At 38.6% G+C, this 16,598-nt stretch overlaps 1 protein-coding gene across 1 annotated transcript; it reads left to right on the top strand.

The window, feature by feature from the left end:
* The first annotated feature begins 1,045 nt into the window (after positions 1 to 1,045).
* Positions 1,046 to 13,550, top strand: LOC143284008 (uncharacterized). Its single transcript, XM_076590536.1, has 4 exons — positions 1,046 to 1,833; positions 4,370 to 4,665; positions 6,787 to 6,835; positions 9,495 to 13,550. The coding sequence occupies exons 1-4, from the start codon at positions 1,338 to 1,340 to the stop codon at positions 11,204 to 11,206; spliced, it is 2,553 nt and encodes an 850-aa protein (XP_076446651.1). The 5' UTR covers positions 1,046 to 1,337; the 3' UTR covers positions 11,207 to 13,550.
* Positions 13,551 to 16,598: the final 3,048 nt, after the last annotated feature.

The raw sequence follows: 16,598 nt of genomic DNA, 5'->3' as shown, positions 1-16,598 counted from the left end.
TCTCAGTTCACTTATTCCCATATCTCCCCCCAGCCCCACCCACTCCTTTTTTTCCTCTTACAGTTGCCTTCAATTCTTTATCATGTAAGCATCATTTAGGCCTGCTATCATCATCATCATTATTGTCATCCTCCACCTCCTCCATCATCGTCAATTATTTTTTGATAAGTCAGTGCTGGACAATAAGCAACAAATATCAGATGTCTCCTCTCCCCTGACCAGTATCCTCCGTGTGATCCTTGAATGACTGTTATACACCACATCTCCTTTTTCGTTTTACTTTTAGTCATTTAATGATATTCATGGAAGACAAATGTTATAAGAAACTGTTGTGATGCTTCCATTTGTTATTAGAAACATTCCATGGACAATATACCCTGTGGTTAAAAAAAAAAGTGGTGATTTAGTGAGGAAGTTAGTAGGTGGTTTGGAGCTAGGTGTGGACTCATTCATGTTTTTGTATATCCATTATGTGGATGTGTGTGAATGACTTGATCGATGTTTAAAACCCCCCCCCAAAAAAACCTCTTTTTATTTTTTTTTTTTTTTTTTAATGAATTTCTGTATTTATTACAAATGATAATGGAAATTGCTTCTGTATTTGAAGTTCTCTTGTTGAGTTATTCAATCTTTTTTTTTTCTCTTTTTTTTTTGTTCTGTCTTGATGTGTTGCCAAAAGCATACACAGTATAGGATATGTGTTGTCATGTATGAAACATGGTGCCAGGTGTGATCTTTGGCTGTGATACTATTGATGAAATACTCTTTCAATCTGGGCTTGATCTCTTGAGGCATGTACATGGCTATTGATTCAACCATAAGTTTTGTGTGTGTGTGTGTGTGTGTGTGCATATGTTTGTGTGTGTGTCTGTGTGTGTAAGACAGATTGTGTGTTTTTTGTTAGATTTTTGTTGTTTTTGTTGCCAATACAGATAATAAGATATTATTTTGAATTAGAAACAAAGAAACGAAACCAGTTATTTCCTTCATGAAAGTAGACTACTTAAGTATTGATAAAATTTATGTCATATGTTGACAGGATATTACATGGGCTGGAGGTGGCTGGAGGTGGCAGAAGAGGCCACAATAACGAAATGATGGAGCTTGCATTCCAGTTGTCTTGGCAACGGCTGACTGCAGTCCTTTAGAAGTGTCATTGTATGGTCACTTTTTTCTGGTTCTTCACCATAGTAGCAGAAATCAGTTGCACATGTGATCTTTTGACTGTAGTAGCAGAAATCAATTGCACATGTGATATTTTGTTTGTTGATTAACAGGTTTAGCGATGATTAAATTTGAAGGCATGCTGAGAACTGTTTGATTTAGCAGTCCTCAGCATGACATTCCACTTATCTTTAGAACATGATAAAGCCCCAGGCATCGGTTGGAGAGTGCAGAGTTGTACTTTTTTCTCTGCTTTGCAAAGATTTTATCACATAATGGACAGACCCGCGCATCTAGCAAAAGATCGTTTCAGCAGCAGCAGCAGCATTTTCAAAAAGAGCGCCTCAGAGGCATCCCTTCTTGATGCCCGATGGCAAAACGAGACCAGAAATGTGGGGTGGAAAATGTGTAGCAGCAGCAAGACTAAAGCCCCTGTATTGTTGGATAGGCCCCCAGGAAATCCACAGGGAAAGGTGAGAACTGGTGAAGAGGGAAATGAGAGAAGAGAGCATGTCTCAGTCAGCTCCACTTCCAGTCTAGAGTCTGTTCACGTCCAAAGGGTTTACGATCAGATCGCTCCCCACATCGAGGACCTGAAGCCACGGATCTGGCCACGGGTGAAGGAGTTTCTCAAGTCACTGAAAGCTGGAGCTCTTGTTGCAGATGTTGGTGAGGAAATGATGTTTCTGTGACAGTGATGTGCAGTAACCATACATGCACACACATGCGTGGACACACATATGTACATGCACACCTGCGCACGCACACGCACACACACACACACACACACACACACATACACACACACAATGCAGTGAGTGGTCTTGACATGAAGTGTTCCATTATTTACTTTCAAAGTTTCATTGCTGAGACATCATTCATATTCCTTTCCCTATCCTAACTTATGAAATTGGAAACACAAGTATTATTATCATTTAATGTCCTGTTTATGATATATAAAAGAAATATGTACCAAGCGTAACAAATCAGATAGACTTGAGGAGACAGTGACTATGTACTTTTTTGTGTTTATGCACTTTACAGCTGCTTATGCATTGTTGATACTGATTGATTGATTGATTGATATGGATACTTATATAGTGCCTAACCTTGGTTGGAGACCAAGTTCCAAGCACATTACAAACATGGGGTCATTTGCACAACAGGTTGCCTACCTGGATAGAGCCAACTGACGGCTGCCACTGGGCGCTCATTCATTTCCTGTGTCATTCAAACAGATTTCAGGCACACACACATACACACTCAGACATATAACATTTTTACGTGTGACCGTTTTTGTTTATTAAATCCGCCATGTAGGCAGCCATACTCTATTTTCTGGGGTGTGCATGCTGGGTTTGTTCTTGTTTCCATAACCCACCAAATGCTGACATGGATTACAGGATCTTTAACGTGCATGTTTGATCTTCTGCATGCGTGTACACATGAATGGGGTTCAGGCACTAGCAGTTCTGTACATATGTTAACCTCGGAGATCGGAAAAATCTCCACCCTTTACCCACCAGGCGCCATCACCGAAGTTCAAACCCGGGACCCTCAGATTGAAAGTCCAACGCTTTATCCATTTGGCTATTGATAATGATAATGTTAAAAGTTATATTTGTACTATTATAGTGTGCACTTTCCTCCTCAGGACAGGGTCGCACAGCACAAACAATTAACATCAGTAAGGTGAATAAAATAATTGCAAAATTTAACAACATAGAGCACATTGTTACAAATCTTTGTCAGTTCATTCAGTGTCATACATGATCATGCTCTCAGTTTTGTTTGTGTTTGCTAGGGGGTAATGCTTTGGGATATGGTGACACTCACTACTGTCCTTTCCCCCACTCTCATCACTTACTAAGAAGAAAAGTAGGATGTGTTGTAAAGGCTTGCATTGTGGTGAATGGCTACTGTTTGGAACTAATGGAAGAGTATCTAGATTGAAATAGATAGTAAACATAATTTAATGAATACATTGACCAATACAGTACGTGCATGGTATCGACATAATGCAAGTGCAATAATTAATGATTCTGATATACTTATTTGATACTTATGCATGTGCAGTACTTAAATACGCATGATCTTCTCCTTCTGCGTTCACTCGTATGTACACGAGCGGGCTTTTACGTGTATGACCGTTTTTACCCCGCCATGTAGGCAGCCATACTCCGTTTTCGGGGGGGTGCATGCTGGGTATGTTCTTGTTTCCATAACCCACCGAACGCTGACATGGATTACAGGATCTTTAACGTGCGTATTTGATCTTCTGCTTGCATATACACACGAAGGGGGTTCAGGCACTAGCAGGTCTGCACATATGTTGACCTGGGAGATCGTAAAAATCTCCACCCTTTACCCACCAGGCGCCGTCACCGTGATTCGAACCCGGAACCCTCAGATTGACAGTCCAACGCTTTAACCACTCGGCTATTGTGCCCGTCAATATGCATGATAAAATAAATATGCAATACGGATATAATGCATTCATGATATTGATAAAATGCATGGACAGTACTAATGATACTGATGCATGAGCAGTACTGTTATATGAACGGTGTGGATACCTGTGCAATACTAATGAGTAATATAATAATGTGCAGTATTGGTCATAATACATGTGCAGTACTGATTTTGTGTGTGTGTGTGTGTGTGTGTGTGTGTGTGTATATATATATATAGAGAGAGAGAGAGAGAGAGAGATATGTATGAAATAATGATACAATAAACGTATACTTGTGCAGTGCTGATAATCATAAATGTGCAATACTAACAGTACAATGTGTGTACTGAAATGATACTGTGTATTCATGGACCGATGGACATTGCTGATGTATTTGCTGATGTAATACATGTGTAATACTGGGGATAATACATGGACAGTGCTAGTATGATACATGGAAGTGCTGTGGTAGAATCAGGTGTTGGACTTCTGATCCAATCTTGACCAGCAATCAGGGTTCAAGGCCTTTTTTTTTGCTATGGTGTTGTGACCTTTGAAAAGGCACTTTACTCTTTTCCTCATTCCACCCAGGCGTGAATGGGTATCTGACTTCAGTTGGGGAAGGTTAGAACAACAGAAGGAGAGGATTGGGCCCTGCCTTCATATGCCTCAGATACAGAGGATATGAATTCATTGCCCTGATGACTGTAAAAGGTTATGGGGTCTTTAGTGCAATGCATGTGTTTGTTGCAGGCTGTGGAAATGGCCGCTATCTGCACATCAACCCTTCTATCTTTAAGATTGGCTCTGACATTTGTCAGCCATTCCTGCAGACGGCAGTGGCAAGGGGATTTGAGGTCCTGTTGGCTGACAACTTGCTGCTGCCTTTTCGGGACAACATCTTTGATGCTGCCATCTCTGTGGGGGTCATCCATCACTTTGCCAGCAAGGAGAGAAGAGTGCAGGCCTTGCAAGAGATGGTCCGTATCCTTCTTCCCGGCGGTCTGGTGATGGTGTATGTCTGGGCCTTCGAGCAGAAGTACAGAAAGGTACAGCCATGTAGGGGTGGGAAGAAATAGAACTTGCGTTTTATCACATGTATTATGTATTTCAATTTTCATTATAATTTAGTTGTGCAGAAACTGGCAGCATTCACAGTTTTTCCATAATGATGTATCTTAGAATCCCTCAGACCAAGAAAAACGACAACATTTGACCCCTTAACTGCTGACTCTCGGTGAAATGAGACTAGTAAGGCATGAATTTTAAGTGCAGTTACTACTTTTTTGTACTCATCCATCTTTTGATTGGTTTTGATGAACAAAATAATGCAGTCCCAAGAGGAATAGTTAAAATGAAGAATGGTGACTGTCATCCTGACCTGTGTTCTCAGACTTACATCAGTAAGGTGACAGCTCTTCATCGACAAGCACACTTGTCAGCAGCAATCAAGTTGATAAGGGAAACAAAGACTTAGACACAAACTCACAACAGGCATGGGAGTGCAGAGGAAATGAAAACGTAGGTCAGTCTTAGAGCAGGGCATGAGAGGTTACAGAATTAGGGATGGTTTCTGTCTGTCAGTTCGATGATTGATGTGCATGGAGATGAATTGATACTATTATTATTAAGATCCATGCAGGTTGAAGACATTTTACTTTTATTAAACAAACCTGAAAGACACATATTCCAGTGATGTTGATCAGAAAATTTGAATAGTGCTCAGAATTCCATATTATGTGACATTTGACTGTAGTCTCAGTTTTCACATTTCAGCTCATATTCTGTCTATCATTTATAGGTGGTCAGCCAGTCAGGTGTTGAAAAACACACATTCATAGCAGGGTTTGCACAGTCATGGAAGTCTGGAAAGTCTTGGAAAAATGAGAGAAGCATTTCCAGGCCAGGAAAAGTCTCAGAAAATTCAGCAAATATATTATTATTTTTTGTTTTGTCCTTCAGGGTTTAGAAAAGTCTTGGAGATTAGATAAAACCCTTGAAGTTGAACAGTACCATGTGACAAAGAGCTTAGTGCATTTACAACAAACAAACTACTGAAAAAAAACAACAAAAGATGATGAGAATGAATTTAACATCAATACAGGAATATCTGTCAGTCTCTTTCGTCAGCACTGTTGCAGATTTTTCATTTTATTTTATTTTATTTTTCAGTTTGACATTGTGTTTGGTATGGACATGTTTTTCAGTCTGGCCTGGGGAAAGTCTGGGAAAAGTGTGGAATTTTCTTTGGTCACAGCTTTGGGAATACGCCTTTTATGGGGTTTGATTCCATGTTCTCCTAGTTATTTATTATGATAGCCACTTTACCATACTGGCAGATCAGAGTCCAGTCTTTTTGCTTTCAGTTTGACAGATTTAGCCAAAAGATAATGCTGGAAGTCATTGTTTTTGATTAAACCTCATCTCACTATTTTCAGAAAATTTGGACCAAGATTAAGCATTTTAATTTTTCAGAGTGAAAAAGAGTTGTTATTTAAATACTTTATATGTTCTCTTAGTTTCTGCTGAACTATGGTCCCCGTTTATTTCATAGTGTCTGCAATGTCCGCCTGCTTCCTTGTAGTTTGTATGAGGCATTCTGTCCACTGCCCACATTGAACTCTTCCTAATGATCCATTAAAAATAAAAGAGATGCTATGAAATTGGGGGTTTATTTTCCCAAAAACCTACTGAAGCCACATCATCATCATACTTTGTGAGACTGAGGTTTGAACTGCTCATGTCATTTTTACTTTGAGTGAGTCCATGAACAGCACAGGTGTCAAATCCAACCTTTGGGAACTCCTGTATTCACAGAATCTCTTTAGACAATGAAGTATTGACACAGTGATGGGTTTGGGCTGATCAGATTATATAGAACTGTATGAAATCATTGTCCCTGTATCATCCCTAAAATGAAGTCATCAGTTACAAGTAAGTTCAGAAGTTTTCTGAGTACATAAATTATGTTAAATATAGTATTAAAGGCAGTCACTAATTATTGACATTCCAGCTTTTGTCTTACTGTGTTGCTTGATACCTTTATGAATACTGGAGTTTATGAAAAGCTGGTATATTAATGAGAAGTTAAAAGATAGACTGTGTTTGTATACCTCTTTATTTATCTCTTATTTGTTGTTTTTATATATTTATCTATTTTATTTGTGCAGTTTGACAGTCAAGATATTTTGGTGCCTTGGTATAAACCCAGACAAGCAGGTAAATATTGATGTCATCTGTCTGCTTTGATATATAAAAATTCTTTATATAATTTTCTTGGTGGCAGTGCATGCATATGATGATGGAATCATCATCCATTTCCCAGTAATAGCTAGAAATGCACTTTCACATTGCTTGAGTTTGGAGAACAATAGCATGTTGTTGTCAAGCAGATTAAGGTTTGCATGCGTGTGTGTGTGTGTGTGTGTGTGTGTGTGTGTGTGCACATGCATGCTCATGTTTTTGTAAAGGGAAATGTAGGTGCATGTGTGTGTGTGTGTGCATGTGTGTGCAAATGTATGTGTGTGTAAAAGGAGTTGTGTGTGCCTAATGTGTATTCCAATCCAAACAGAGTGAAGTTTATCAAGCTGCTGTCAGGTGTCAGCCGTTTGATATATTGATTGGTCAGTCCTGCTGTGTGCTCCAGCCACAGTGACTACTTAGCCAAGATTTTTTTCCCTTCATATTGATTGGTCAGTCTGACCTGTTGTGTGTTCTAGCTACAATGACTCCTTACCCAAGATTTTTTGTTCATTTTGATCGGTCAGTCTGACCTGTCATGTGCTCTAGCTACAATGGCTCCTTTCCCAGGATTTTTTTTTTCATATTGATAGGTCAGTCTGATTGTACATTAGCCACAGTGACTACTTTGCTAGGATTTTTAAAAAAAAGTGTTTTCTTTTTTGTTTTTTTGTTTGTAGTGAACATAGTGGGTAGGAAACAGCTAATTTTATTTTGAATTTCATTTCTGGCATTTCTGCTCAGTATTTTCATGGTAAAGTTCCATCCAGTTCATTGCATCATCTGCTGATTCATGTGTTCTATATCTCCCACATCTTAAAAAGGCATGAAAGGACAGCGTGCCTTTTCATTCCTTGGGCCTGTCTCCTGGAATGAACTCACATCTCAGTTAAAATCTGGGCTCAGAACATATTAGTACAAATGTGCTTTCATGGATGCCATGTGTTGTAATGTGGTGTGGCTTGTGTCTGTGTCTGTGGGCTTTGTTATTGACACAGTCCATTTAATTTATCTTGTTTGTAAGTCCTTTTTATAGTGCCCTGTGATATTATTTTTTATAACCTTTTCCCCCAACGCCCATCTCCCATATTGATGTTAACTGGTAGCATTATGGTTCCCTTTGCTAATGAGGCAGAGTGCATTATCGATACCCATTGACATTTTTATTATTTTTATCTTTATCATTATTGATATTATCAGTTTGGTTTGTCATATTGTGATTTGTAAAATTGCCAATCTGGAATAAGTAGGATCAGTTCTGTGCATCACATCTCTCTACTGATGCATCCAAAACATTTATGTGCACTTTTGTTCTCTCTCTTTTGGCCGGCCTTCCTAAATGTATGTTGGACTTAACGAATCCAGAACAGTGCTGCCAGACTTACTTGCAGAGCTTCTGAATCTGAGCATATTTCTCTTCTCCTGTGGTCTCTTTACTGGTCGGCTGTCTGCTCTGAGTTTTTTTCTGCAGTAAGTGGATCTGAACCACAGTATCTTTCTGAATGTCTCCATATCCATAATTTGTCTCACCAGCTCCACTCTTCTTCTGATACTGGACTTCTCAGGATACCCCCTGTCAGAAATAAGACCTAGAGATATCAGCTGTTTTCTTTTACAGCCCCAAAGATGTCAAACAAACTCTCTGACAATCTGACTCCCTGCCTCTTTTGAATCTGGTGTCAAAACTCATCTCTGCTCTCAGCAGCAAGCTTCATTTTGGCATGTCCACCCAACATTATTACTCCTGTACTTGACTCTGCAAGTATAAATGTATATATCTGTACACATGTATGCATGTATATGCAAATGTGTGTGTATATGTGTGCGTGTTTTGGGAGGGGGGCTGGTATATTGTGCATGAATGTATTTTATGTATATGTATGCATTTTGTTTTATGTATGTATAGTCTGCTAGGAACATCGTGGTGTGTATATGAAACATTGATGTAAAGTGTTATATCAGTGTTATTGTTTTGTAAAGCACCTAAAGCAGTTTTCTGGATAGAGTGCTATATGAGTATCATGTAGGAGTAGGAGCAGTAGTAGTAGTAGTTTCAGTTTCAGTTTCAGTAGCTCAAGGAGGCGTCACTGCGTTCAGACAAATCCATATACACCATATCTGCCAAGCAGATGCCTGACCAGCAGCATAACCCAACGCGCTTAGTCAGGCCTTGAGGGAAAAAAAAAAAAAAAGATAGATAAGCTTACACAAAGAAATAAATAAATAATAACTATAATGTAAAAAAAAATAAATAAATAAAGTAGTAGTAATAGTAGTAATGATAATATATTTGCTGTAATTTCTGAAATGATGAACAAGTATTTTTTTGGGGGGTGGGCATGGGGGTGGGTTGTTTTGTTTTATTTGATACATTTGAAGAACCTTAAGCCTTTTTTTGTGAAAATTATGTAAGCAGTTAGCTTCCACTTGTTTTCAGTGCTCATGTTTTATATCTTCTGCACTGATCTTTGTATGTGTGTGCATTGATTGGTATGAAAAGGATGACTATATTATTGTTGCTATTACCTTAAATGTTTTTTTGATTTCCTTGTGTATGTGTGCGTGCCTGCATGTGTGTTTGTATGTGTGTGTGTGTGTGTGTGTGTGTGTGGATTCTTTCTGCCTGTGTGCATTTCAGATGCCGGACATAGACATCCACGTTCCTCCTCACTGTCAGAAGTGGATCGCGTCAGCATCAGTTCTACAGGCAGCTCTGTCAGTGACGAAGAATTTACATTGTGCCCATGCCGTCAGAATAATGTGAAATCTGACGTGTGTCAGCCTGATGTTGTAGGGCCTTGTTTGAGTTGCCAAGTTAGCAATAGTCCCAGAAATCAAAAGAAAGATTTTGTCTCTGAAGATTGTTTTCATAAAAGCAGTCAGACTGAAAAAGAGTCAGATTTAGAGAATGTCAAAAGCACCAGGAGTAGTTGTGCAGATGAAAGCAGCAGCTGTATGCATAAATTCACTCCATCATGTGTGGATAAACTGAGCAAAGGAGAGGAACTGATCAAGGAATGTCAGAAGGTGGAGACCTATCTCTCCAGCTTGTGTAAAAGTCCTTGGGAGCTCTTACCTGAGAGATCCAAGTCAGGTAACACGTGGTCACAAGGGTCATTTGAAGAAGGTGCCTTGACGAGCACAACGAAAAGCAGTCCTTCCTGGCAGTCATTGTCCCTGCAGGATGATGATGTCTTTGTTACAGAAAAACCTGAATCTCCTATGCTGGACAACTCAGCTAGCAAGGAATTTTCAGCCAGTAAGCATGCAGAGGGAAAACTAGTGTTAATGGCTTGCTCTTTTGACAGTCAGAATTCATCTCCCAAAGAAAAGTGTACTTTCTGGAAACCAACGAAACCAAAAGATCCCAGTGGAACATTATTTTTTCATCATGATGATAAAGAGAAATCAGTCCGTCTGAAAGATGATAAAAGAGAGAAGTTTTCCAGTGGTGGAGATGACTTTGATGTTATTGATATAGAAACAGAAGTAGTGCCTATCAATGGGATACATTTTGACAACCATCGCAAGATGAACTCACCCCTAGGCATGTTGGACATGTTGAAACAGGGTCTTAAGAATATGTTCACCAAAACAAAACAAGACAACCACAAAAAAGCAGCAGCATGTTTCATGCCATGTTTGGCTACCCACTTCCCACAAGAGCAGTTCCAGATCAGAGAATTTCCTCAGAGCAGTCTGCCTTGTAATGTTGTGGAGAAAAGTGTCCTCTGTGCCGTTGACAGCCCTTCAAGTGGACAAAATGCTAGGTCTCATGGAACTGCTTCTTTTGAAGATGAAGCAAAGAAAAACAATGACTCATCTTTTTTTGAAGATGATGCAGCAAAGAAAAATGGTGACTCGTCTCCTTTTTTTGAAGTTGATGCAAAGAAAAACAGTAACTCACCTGTTTGTTTCGAAGATAATGCAAAAAAAGCCAATGACTCCAAGTGCCAAACTAACAGCCAAAACTGTTTTACATATCATCTGATGAAAGAGGATTTTGAAAGTCAGAAAAACACAGCAGCTGCACCCAGCTCCAACAGTGCACTAGCTGAAGGAAAGTTATCCAGCTCTCAGAGTTCAACATTTGATGCTGAAGTGACAGGGAACAATGCATCAGTGGGCAAAAAACTTCCTTGCAAAGGAACAACCAGGAAGTCCAGGAGCTCAAAGTCTCTCAAGCAACCACCAAAGCTTGACACAGTGAATACTGACCTTTGCCGTTTTTACCATGTCTTTCGAAAAGGTGAACTTGAAGAGTTGATCAGAGACTGTGTGCCAGGGGTGAGAATGGTGGACTCTTTCTATGATCACGCCAACTGGTGTGTCATTTTGGAGAAACTCTAGTCTAGGTTGTGACATGTTAGTCTGTGACTGCCTTGTCTGAAAAAAACCCCATCTCATTGGTATGTCATATCATTGTGCCATCTTGCATTGTTGTACTTTTTTGTTGTTAGTGATGATATTAGCGATCATTTCATTATCTTTCTTTTGATTATTGAATGTTGAACGAAACTGTCCATGTGTTCATTTATACTTCCAAACAAAAAAAAAAGACTTGGAATATTCATGACTGAGGAGTGATTTCAACAGCATTGGCATTCACCAGGATGGTCAAGTTTTTCAATTTTGGGATCTTGAGAAATAGTCCTGACAGCTTGTGTCCACTTTAAATAAAAAAAAAAAGACAGCACACATTATATATAGATCACCTTTCTGACCTACTTTTATTTTCCATTGCTGTCTGTTATGTTTTAAACTGTTGTTGTTTTCAGTGTTCTGCTCCTGTTTTTGTACAATATGTGATTTAATGTAATAACCATGGTTTGGTTGTCTGTCTGTCTCCTTGCATGTCCATTGTGAACTTAAAGGCTTGCATTTTCTTAGTGGCAAACAAACCAAGCTGGGCAGGATATGAGTAGGTAGTGATAAAACCTATCTAACCATCACCTTTGTGTTGACATTGCTCATAAGCAATAGTCTGATTAATTTGTTTTCAACAGAATGAACTTTTCAGAAATTATTTTTCTGAATTAGTGTTGCTGTTTTTAGAACCAGCCATAGATTGTCCCTTTTCTTTTTTGCATGGTTTCACACATTTGAAGTGATATCTGAGACCAGTATTATATTACTTGGATTGGATTGTATCTTAGTCAGATCAAACTGGTTTTTGAATAACTCGAGTTATAACTATTGTGTATCAAAATTATTACTTAAATCTTAAAAAAGGTAAGAAAAAAGTCTCTTGTGTCTTTTGATGAAATTTGATGTAACAGCATTCCCTCGTGTTTCCCCATCATCCTGTCTTCAGCCCTTGTCTGTGTACAGCAAGAGCAGTGTGGCCTTTTTTGTGAGCAACCTCCCCACCTACTTGTTAAAACTGTATGTTGTCATGAGATGTTTACATACTGAATCAGATCAAAAGAACCTTGTGAGTAAAGCTTGAGGTTTGCAAGAAACTGCTTGCAGATCTGGCAATAATTGGCAAGGAAGTATTTAACATCTGCGCATGTTTTTGACATACAGCAGCAAAAAAAGATTACTAATTAAATTCCCATTGCCATGCCAATGATAATCAGTTTTGGACATACTAAACAAGCACTTGATTTCAAAACAAACATGGTGGAGACATTGCAGACAAAAGAAATATTAAAATTAGAATAAGAAATTATTCAACTTCTGTAAAATGTACTACATACTTAGGTCTTTTCAGTTAACTGGTGTCTTTAAGTGAAAGCTTAATAATATATACCCTGGCCCATTTGCCCTTCCACAATTATTTCATCATTACGAATGTAGTTTTAGAAACTTAATTATCCTAAAATCTCTACCAAACCAATGCATTCCTTCAAAAATACAGAAATCGCTGATGCACTTTGTTTAGTTTCTTTGGGAGGGCAGTGTTGTTTTGGGTTTTTTTTTGTTTGTTTTTTAGGAAGGTGAGGGGTTAGTAGTATTGTTTTGTCTTGTTTATTTGTTGTTGTTTTTTTTGGTGGGGGAGGGGGCGCTGATTAATCAGTATTTATCACATGAAACTCATGAAGCTTTCTCTGTTTTGTAACATTTTATTTGTGACTGTTTTCTTTTCTTCAGTCTCCCCACCCCACCCCACCCCCCTCTGCCACCTCTCTCTCTCTCCCTCTCTCTCTATTTTCTTCTTGTTTTGGTTTGACCTCTCCTTTTGTTTTTCTTATTTTGTGGAGAGACATGTTTGCATTTTGTTTTTTGTCTTGGGGTAAAAAAAAAAAAAAAAGACAGCAAAGGGGATTTGGTCATTTGATCACATTCAAGCCAAAGAGACCTCTTACTTTTGATTTCCTGTTGAAATGTAATGCACATTTTTTCAGTTTGCATTCCATGAAACACTTTATTCCTTTTTTTTGTGATACTCAGTCATGATGATTATTTTGGCATTAATTGGGTGTTGTTTTTATGTCATGTTTTTCTATGAAAATATCCAAATCAGATTTTTGTTCATTCAGTTAAAAAGTATTTACTCATGATTTATTTGCTCAGGCAGTGATTATATTCTGACACAATCAGCATCCACTTTGAGTTATATACATTTATAATATGATGATTGACACTGTGCAATAAACTTGTTGAGAACATCTTTTTTTCTTTTTTTTTTCTTTTTTTTCATTTCTTTTGATATGAACACAGTTTTTAATTTAGATAATTTATCTTTTTTCTGTGAGATAAATAGCTCATAACAACCTGTGCAAGGAATACTTAATATTATTTAGACAATGACAAAAGCCTTGAAAACATCCTTTTAGGACTATGCAAGCAACCTTAAAGTTTTGCACAACTGTGACTGACATTACAAACATACAATGTCCACTGCATTATTAGTTATTGGTGTTTATATGTTCCAAACAGGATTTAACCACTTGACTGCTGTTGACTAGTATGCTTATCTGTGAAGGGTCGTAACCTCACTGAGACAGGACAGAGCCTACAGGCCAGGAAGCCAATCACCATCATTTGTCTGGACTCCTTCCTCTTGGGGTTGCATTGCTTTTGTTCAGCAATATCAATTACACCTTTGTCAAGTGCACAGAACGTTGTAACAGCATTTCAAACCTATGCCACACTGATCTCATTCCACCATGGTTCAGCAGTTAAAGGGTTAAAGAGATGTCTGTATTAAGGGTGGAAGAGTGGCTACATTGACGATGACCTGGAACACACATGGTAAGAAACAAAACTTAGCCACATGTGTGGACTTGATAAGCTGTGAACACCAGATGGCTCAGTTGTTATTGTTCAGCCACTGCTACAGTGTTAACTTTTTAAACAAAGCTGGGTGAAATCATCTACTAGATTTGGAATATACTTAAGCATCCATGCACAGAATGTAACATTTTTTAAATGTGCCAGTACTTTTTTATCTTTTGCAGTGAGTACCTTTCAGTTCTTAAGAATATTCCTTTTCTTCAATATATGAATGTTGTATATTTGTTGTCAACTTTGTGTTATTTTGATTGTAATGTTCAATACAGTTTTAAAAGAAAAGAACCTTTGCAATGTGGCGGTGCAGGAGGGAATTATCAGGGAAAAGTGCTGGAGCAAATGCATCTGGGTCATGAATGGATATATCTGTTCAAAAAACAAGTTAGTTTTGAATATAAAGATAAGATTCAGCACAAAAAAGTAAACAAAATATAAACCAACTGAGTATTCTTTTTTTCAGGAAATTGTTCATGTCTTAAATATAAATGAAAAAAATAAAGCTCCCCACACCCCTCCCAATCCATTCCTTTTCTGTTCTTTTTACTGTCCAATCCCACCTGCCTGTCTTCCCTTTCTTTTCTGTTTGTTTGTTTTATTTGACTCATGTACAGAAACAGTGAATCAGTGTAAACACCCAGTCTTGGTTGTCTGTGTGTCCATATTTCTGTGTGTGTATGTATCCAGTGTAAACTTCAACTGTGGTGTTTTCTTGGTGACCTCAGGTGTTACAAGAACAATTAGCAGGGTGGTAGTTATGACTGTTTCAGTCATTTCATTTAGAATAATGAGGTAAGCAAGATGAGAGATCCAAGTTTAAGGTAATCATTCAAGACACATCCATAAGTCCCAATTTTCATCAAATTTGGTAGAGCGTCTGGCCATGGCATTAACCCACTTGAATTTCAAGGTCAGACCTGAAGGTCAATCTTGCAACATGGCAAATGATATTGATAGGAAAAGTTTGTAGTCACAAAAGAAGTAAGGTCTGTCATACTGTCTTCTTCAGACTTGGTTCAATGACTGGTCATGGTCAGAACAAAAAGACTTGCAAGAGGCAAGATCAGGAGTCAGAGTTCAAGGTCACAACATTGTGGAAAATTTATAGAAGTGAGAGTAGTTTTGTTGATTTTTTTTCATTTCATTTTCATCAAAACTTGGGACTTTGATTTGTTATGACCAAAACCTAAGCTTTCAAAAGTCAAGTTAAGAGCTCAAAGTCACAACAGTGCAATTCACAGTGCCCTGCTGCAAGATAATCTGCTTTGCAGTCACTTTTTTTATATTTTTTAAATTTTTTTTATGTATTTCTTTTGTTTGAGTGAGTATCACACGTGTCTTAAAGGCCTTGCCTCTCTTTATCTCTTATCTTTATGCAATGTAAAATATGCTTGCTGAGTTGTTATGCTGTGTGGCAATTGAGTTTGAGACTGAAGGTGTTACTGTTTGGTTGGGTGTGTTGGCTTATGGGCGTTAGACAATGTGTTGGCTTGGGTGTGTTGGCTTATGGACCAGTGGGTGTGTTAGGTTCTATGTTGGCTTGTGGGTGGTTTGTGGGGTCAGGTTGGGTGTTGGCTTATGGTTGTAAGGTTGGGTGTTGGTTTGTGGGGTCAGGTTGGGTGTTGGCTTATGGTTGTAAGGTTGGTGTTGGTTTGTGGGGTCAGGTTGGGTGTTGGCTTATGGTTGTAAGGTTGGTGTCGGTTTGTGGGGTCAGTTTGGGTGTTGGCTTATGGTTGTAAGGTTGGTGTTGGTTTGTGGGGTCAGGTTGGGTGTTGGCTTATGGTTGTAAGGTTGGTGTTGGTTTGTGGGGTCAGGTTGGGTGTTGGCTTATGGTTGTAAGGTTGGGTGTTGGCTTGTGGGTGTTTTGTTGGGTGTTGGCTTGGCTTGTGGGTGTTTTGTTGGGTGTTGGCTTGTGGGTGTTCTGTCTGTTCTTGGCTTGTGGGTGATAGATTGGGTGCTGACTCACTGTTCTACAGCGTTATTTGCCAATATAGAATTGTTACATTTGTTTTCGTAATACAACTATTTTATATTCATTAGTGAGGGGGTGGCATGGTCGGATCATCTTCTTTGGCTGGTGATGTAGCCAGTTTGTAGAGCAGACAACTTTTGTCCACACCTGTGAATTTTGGAGCGGGTATTTTACATGCATGTGTTGAGTTGTTTTTCTCCCTTGCATACACCTGACTTATCATCAAGCTGTGGGATGTTTATAGTCTTTTGATTAAGGCTACACATTTCCAGCTATTGTGATTGATCTCTATTTGCTAAGCACCATCAGGGATGGCAGACTTTTTTTTTTTAATGATAATTATTATTAGTCGTATATTATTGATACTTTTATAATGCCTGTCACTGATCAGAGACCAAGGCTTGAGCCTGAAGCTCCTTAACGAACAGTCATTTGCACAGATGCTCATCATTCATTTCCTGTGTCATTCAGTCAGGCTTCATTCATGTGCATGCAGACACATGTATATTACACTATATTTTTCTTGTATCTTTG

This window comes from Babylonia areolata, chromosome 7 (assembly GCF_041734735.1).
Source record: "Babylonia areolata isolate BAREFJ2019XMU chromosome 7, ASM4173473v1, whole genome shotgun sequence".
NCBI lineage: Eukaryota > Metazoa > Mollusca > Gastropoda > Neogastropoda > Buccinidae > Babylonia > Babylonia areolata.
Note: the sequence above shows the minus strand (reverse complement) of the source record. Positions and strands in the feature narration are given on the sequence as shown.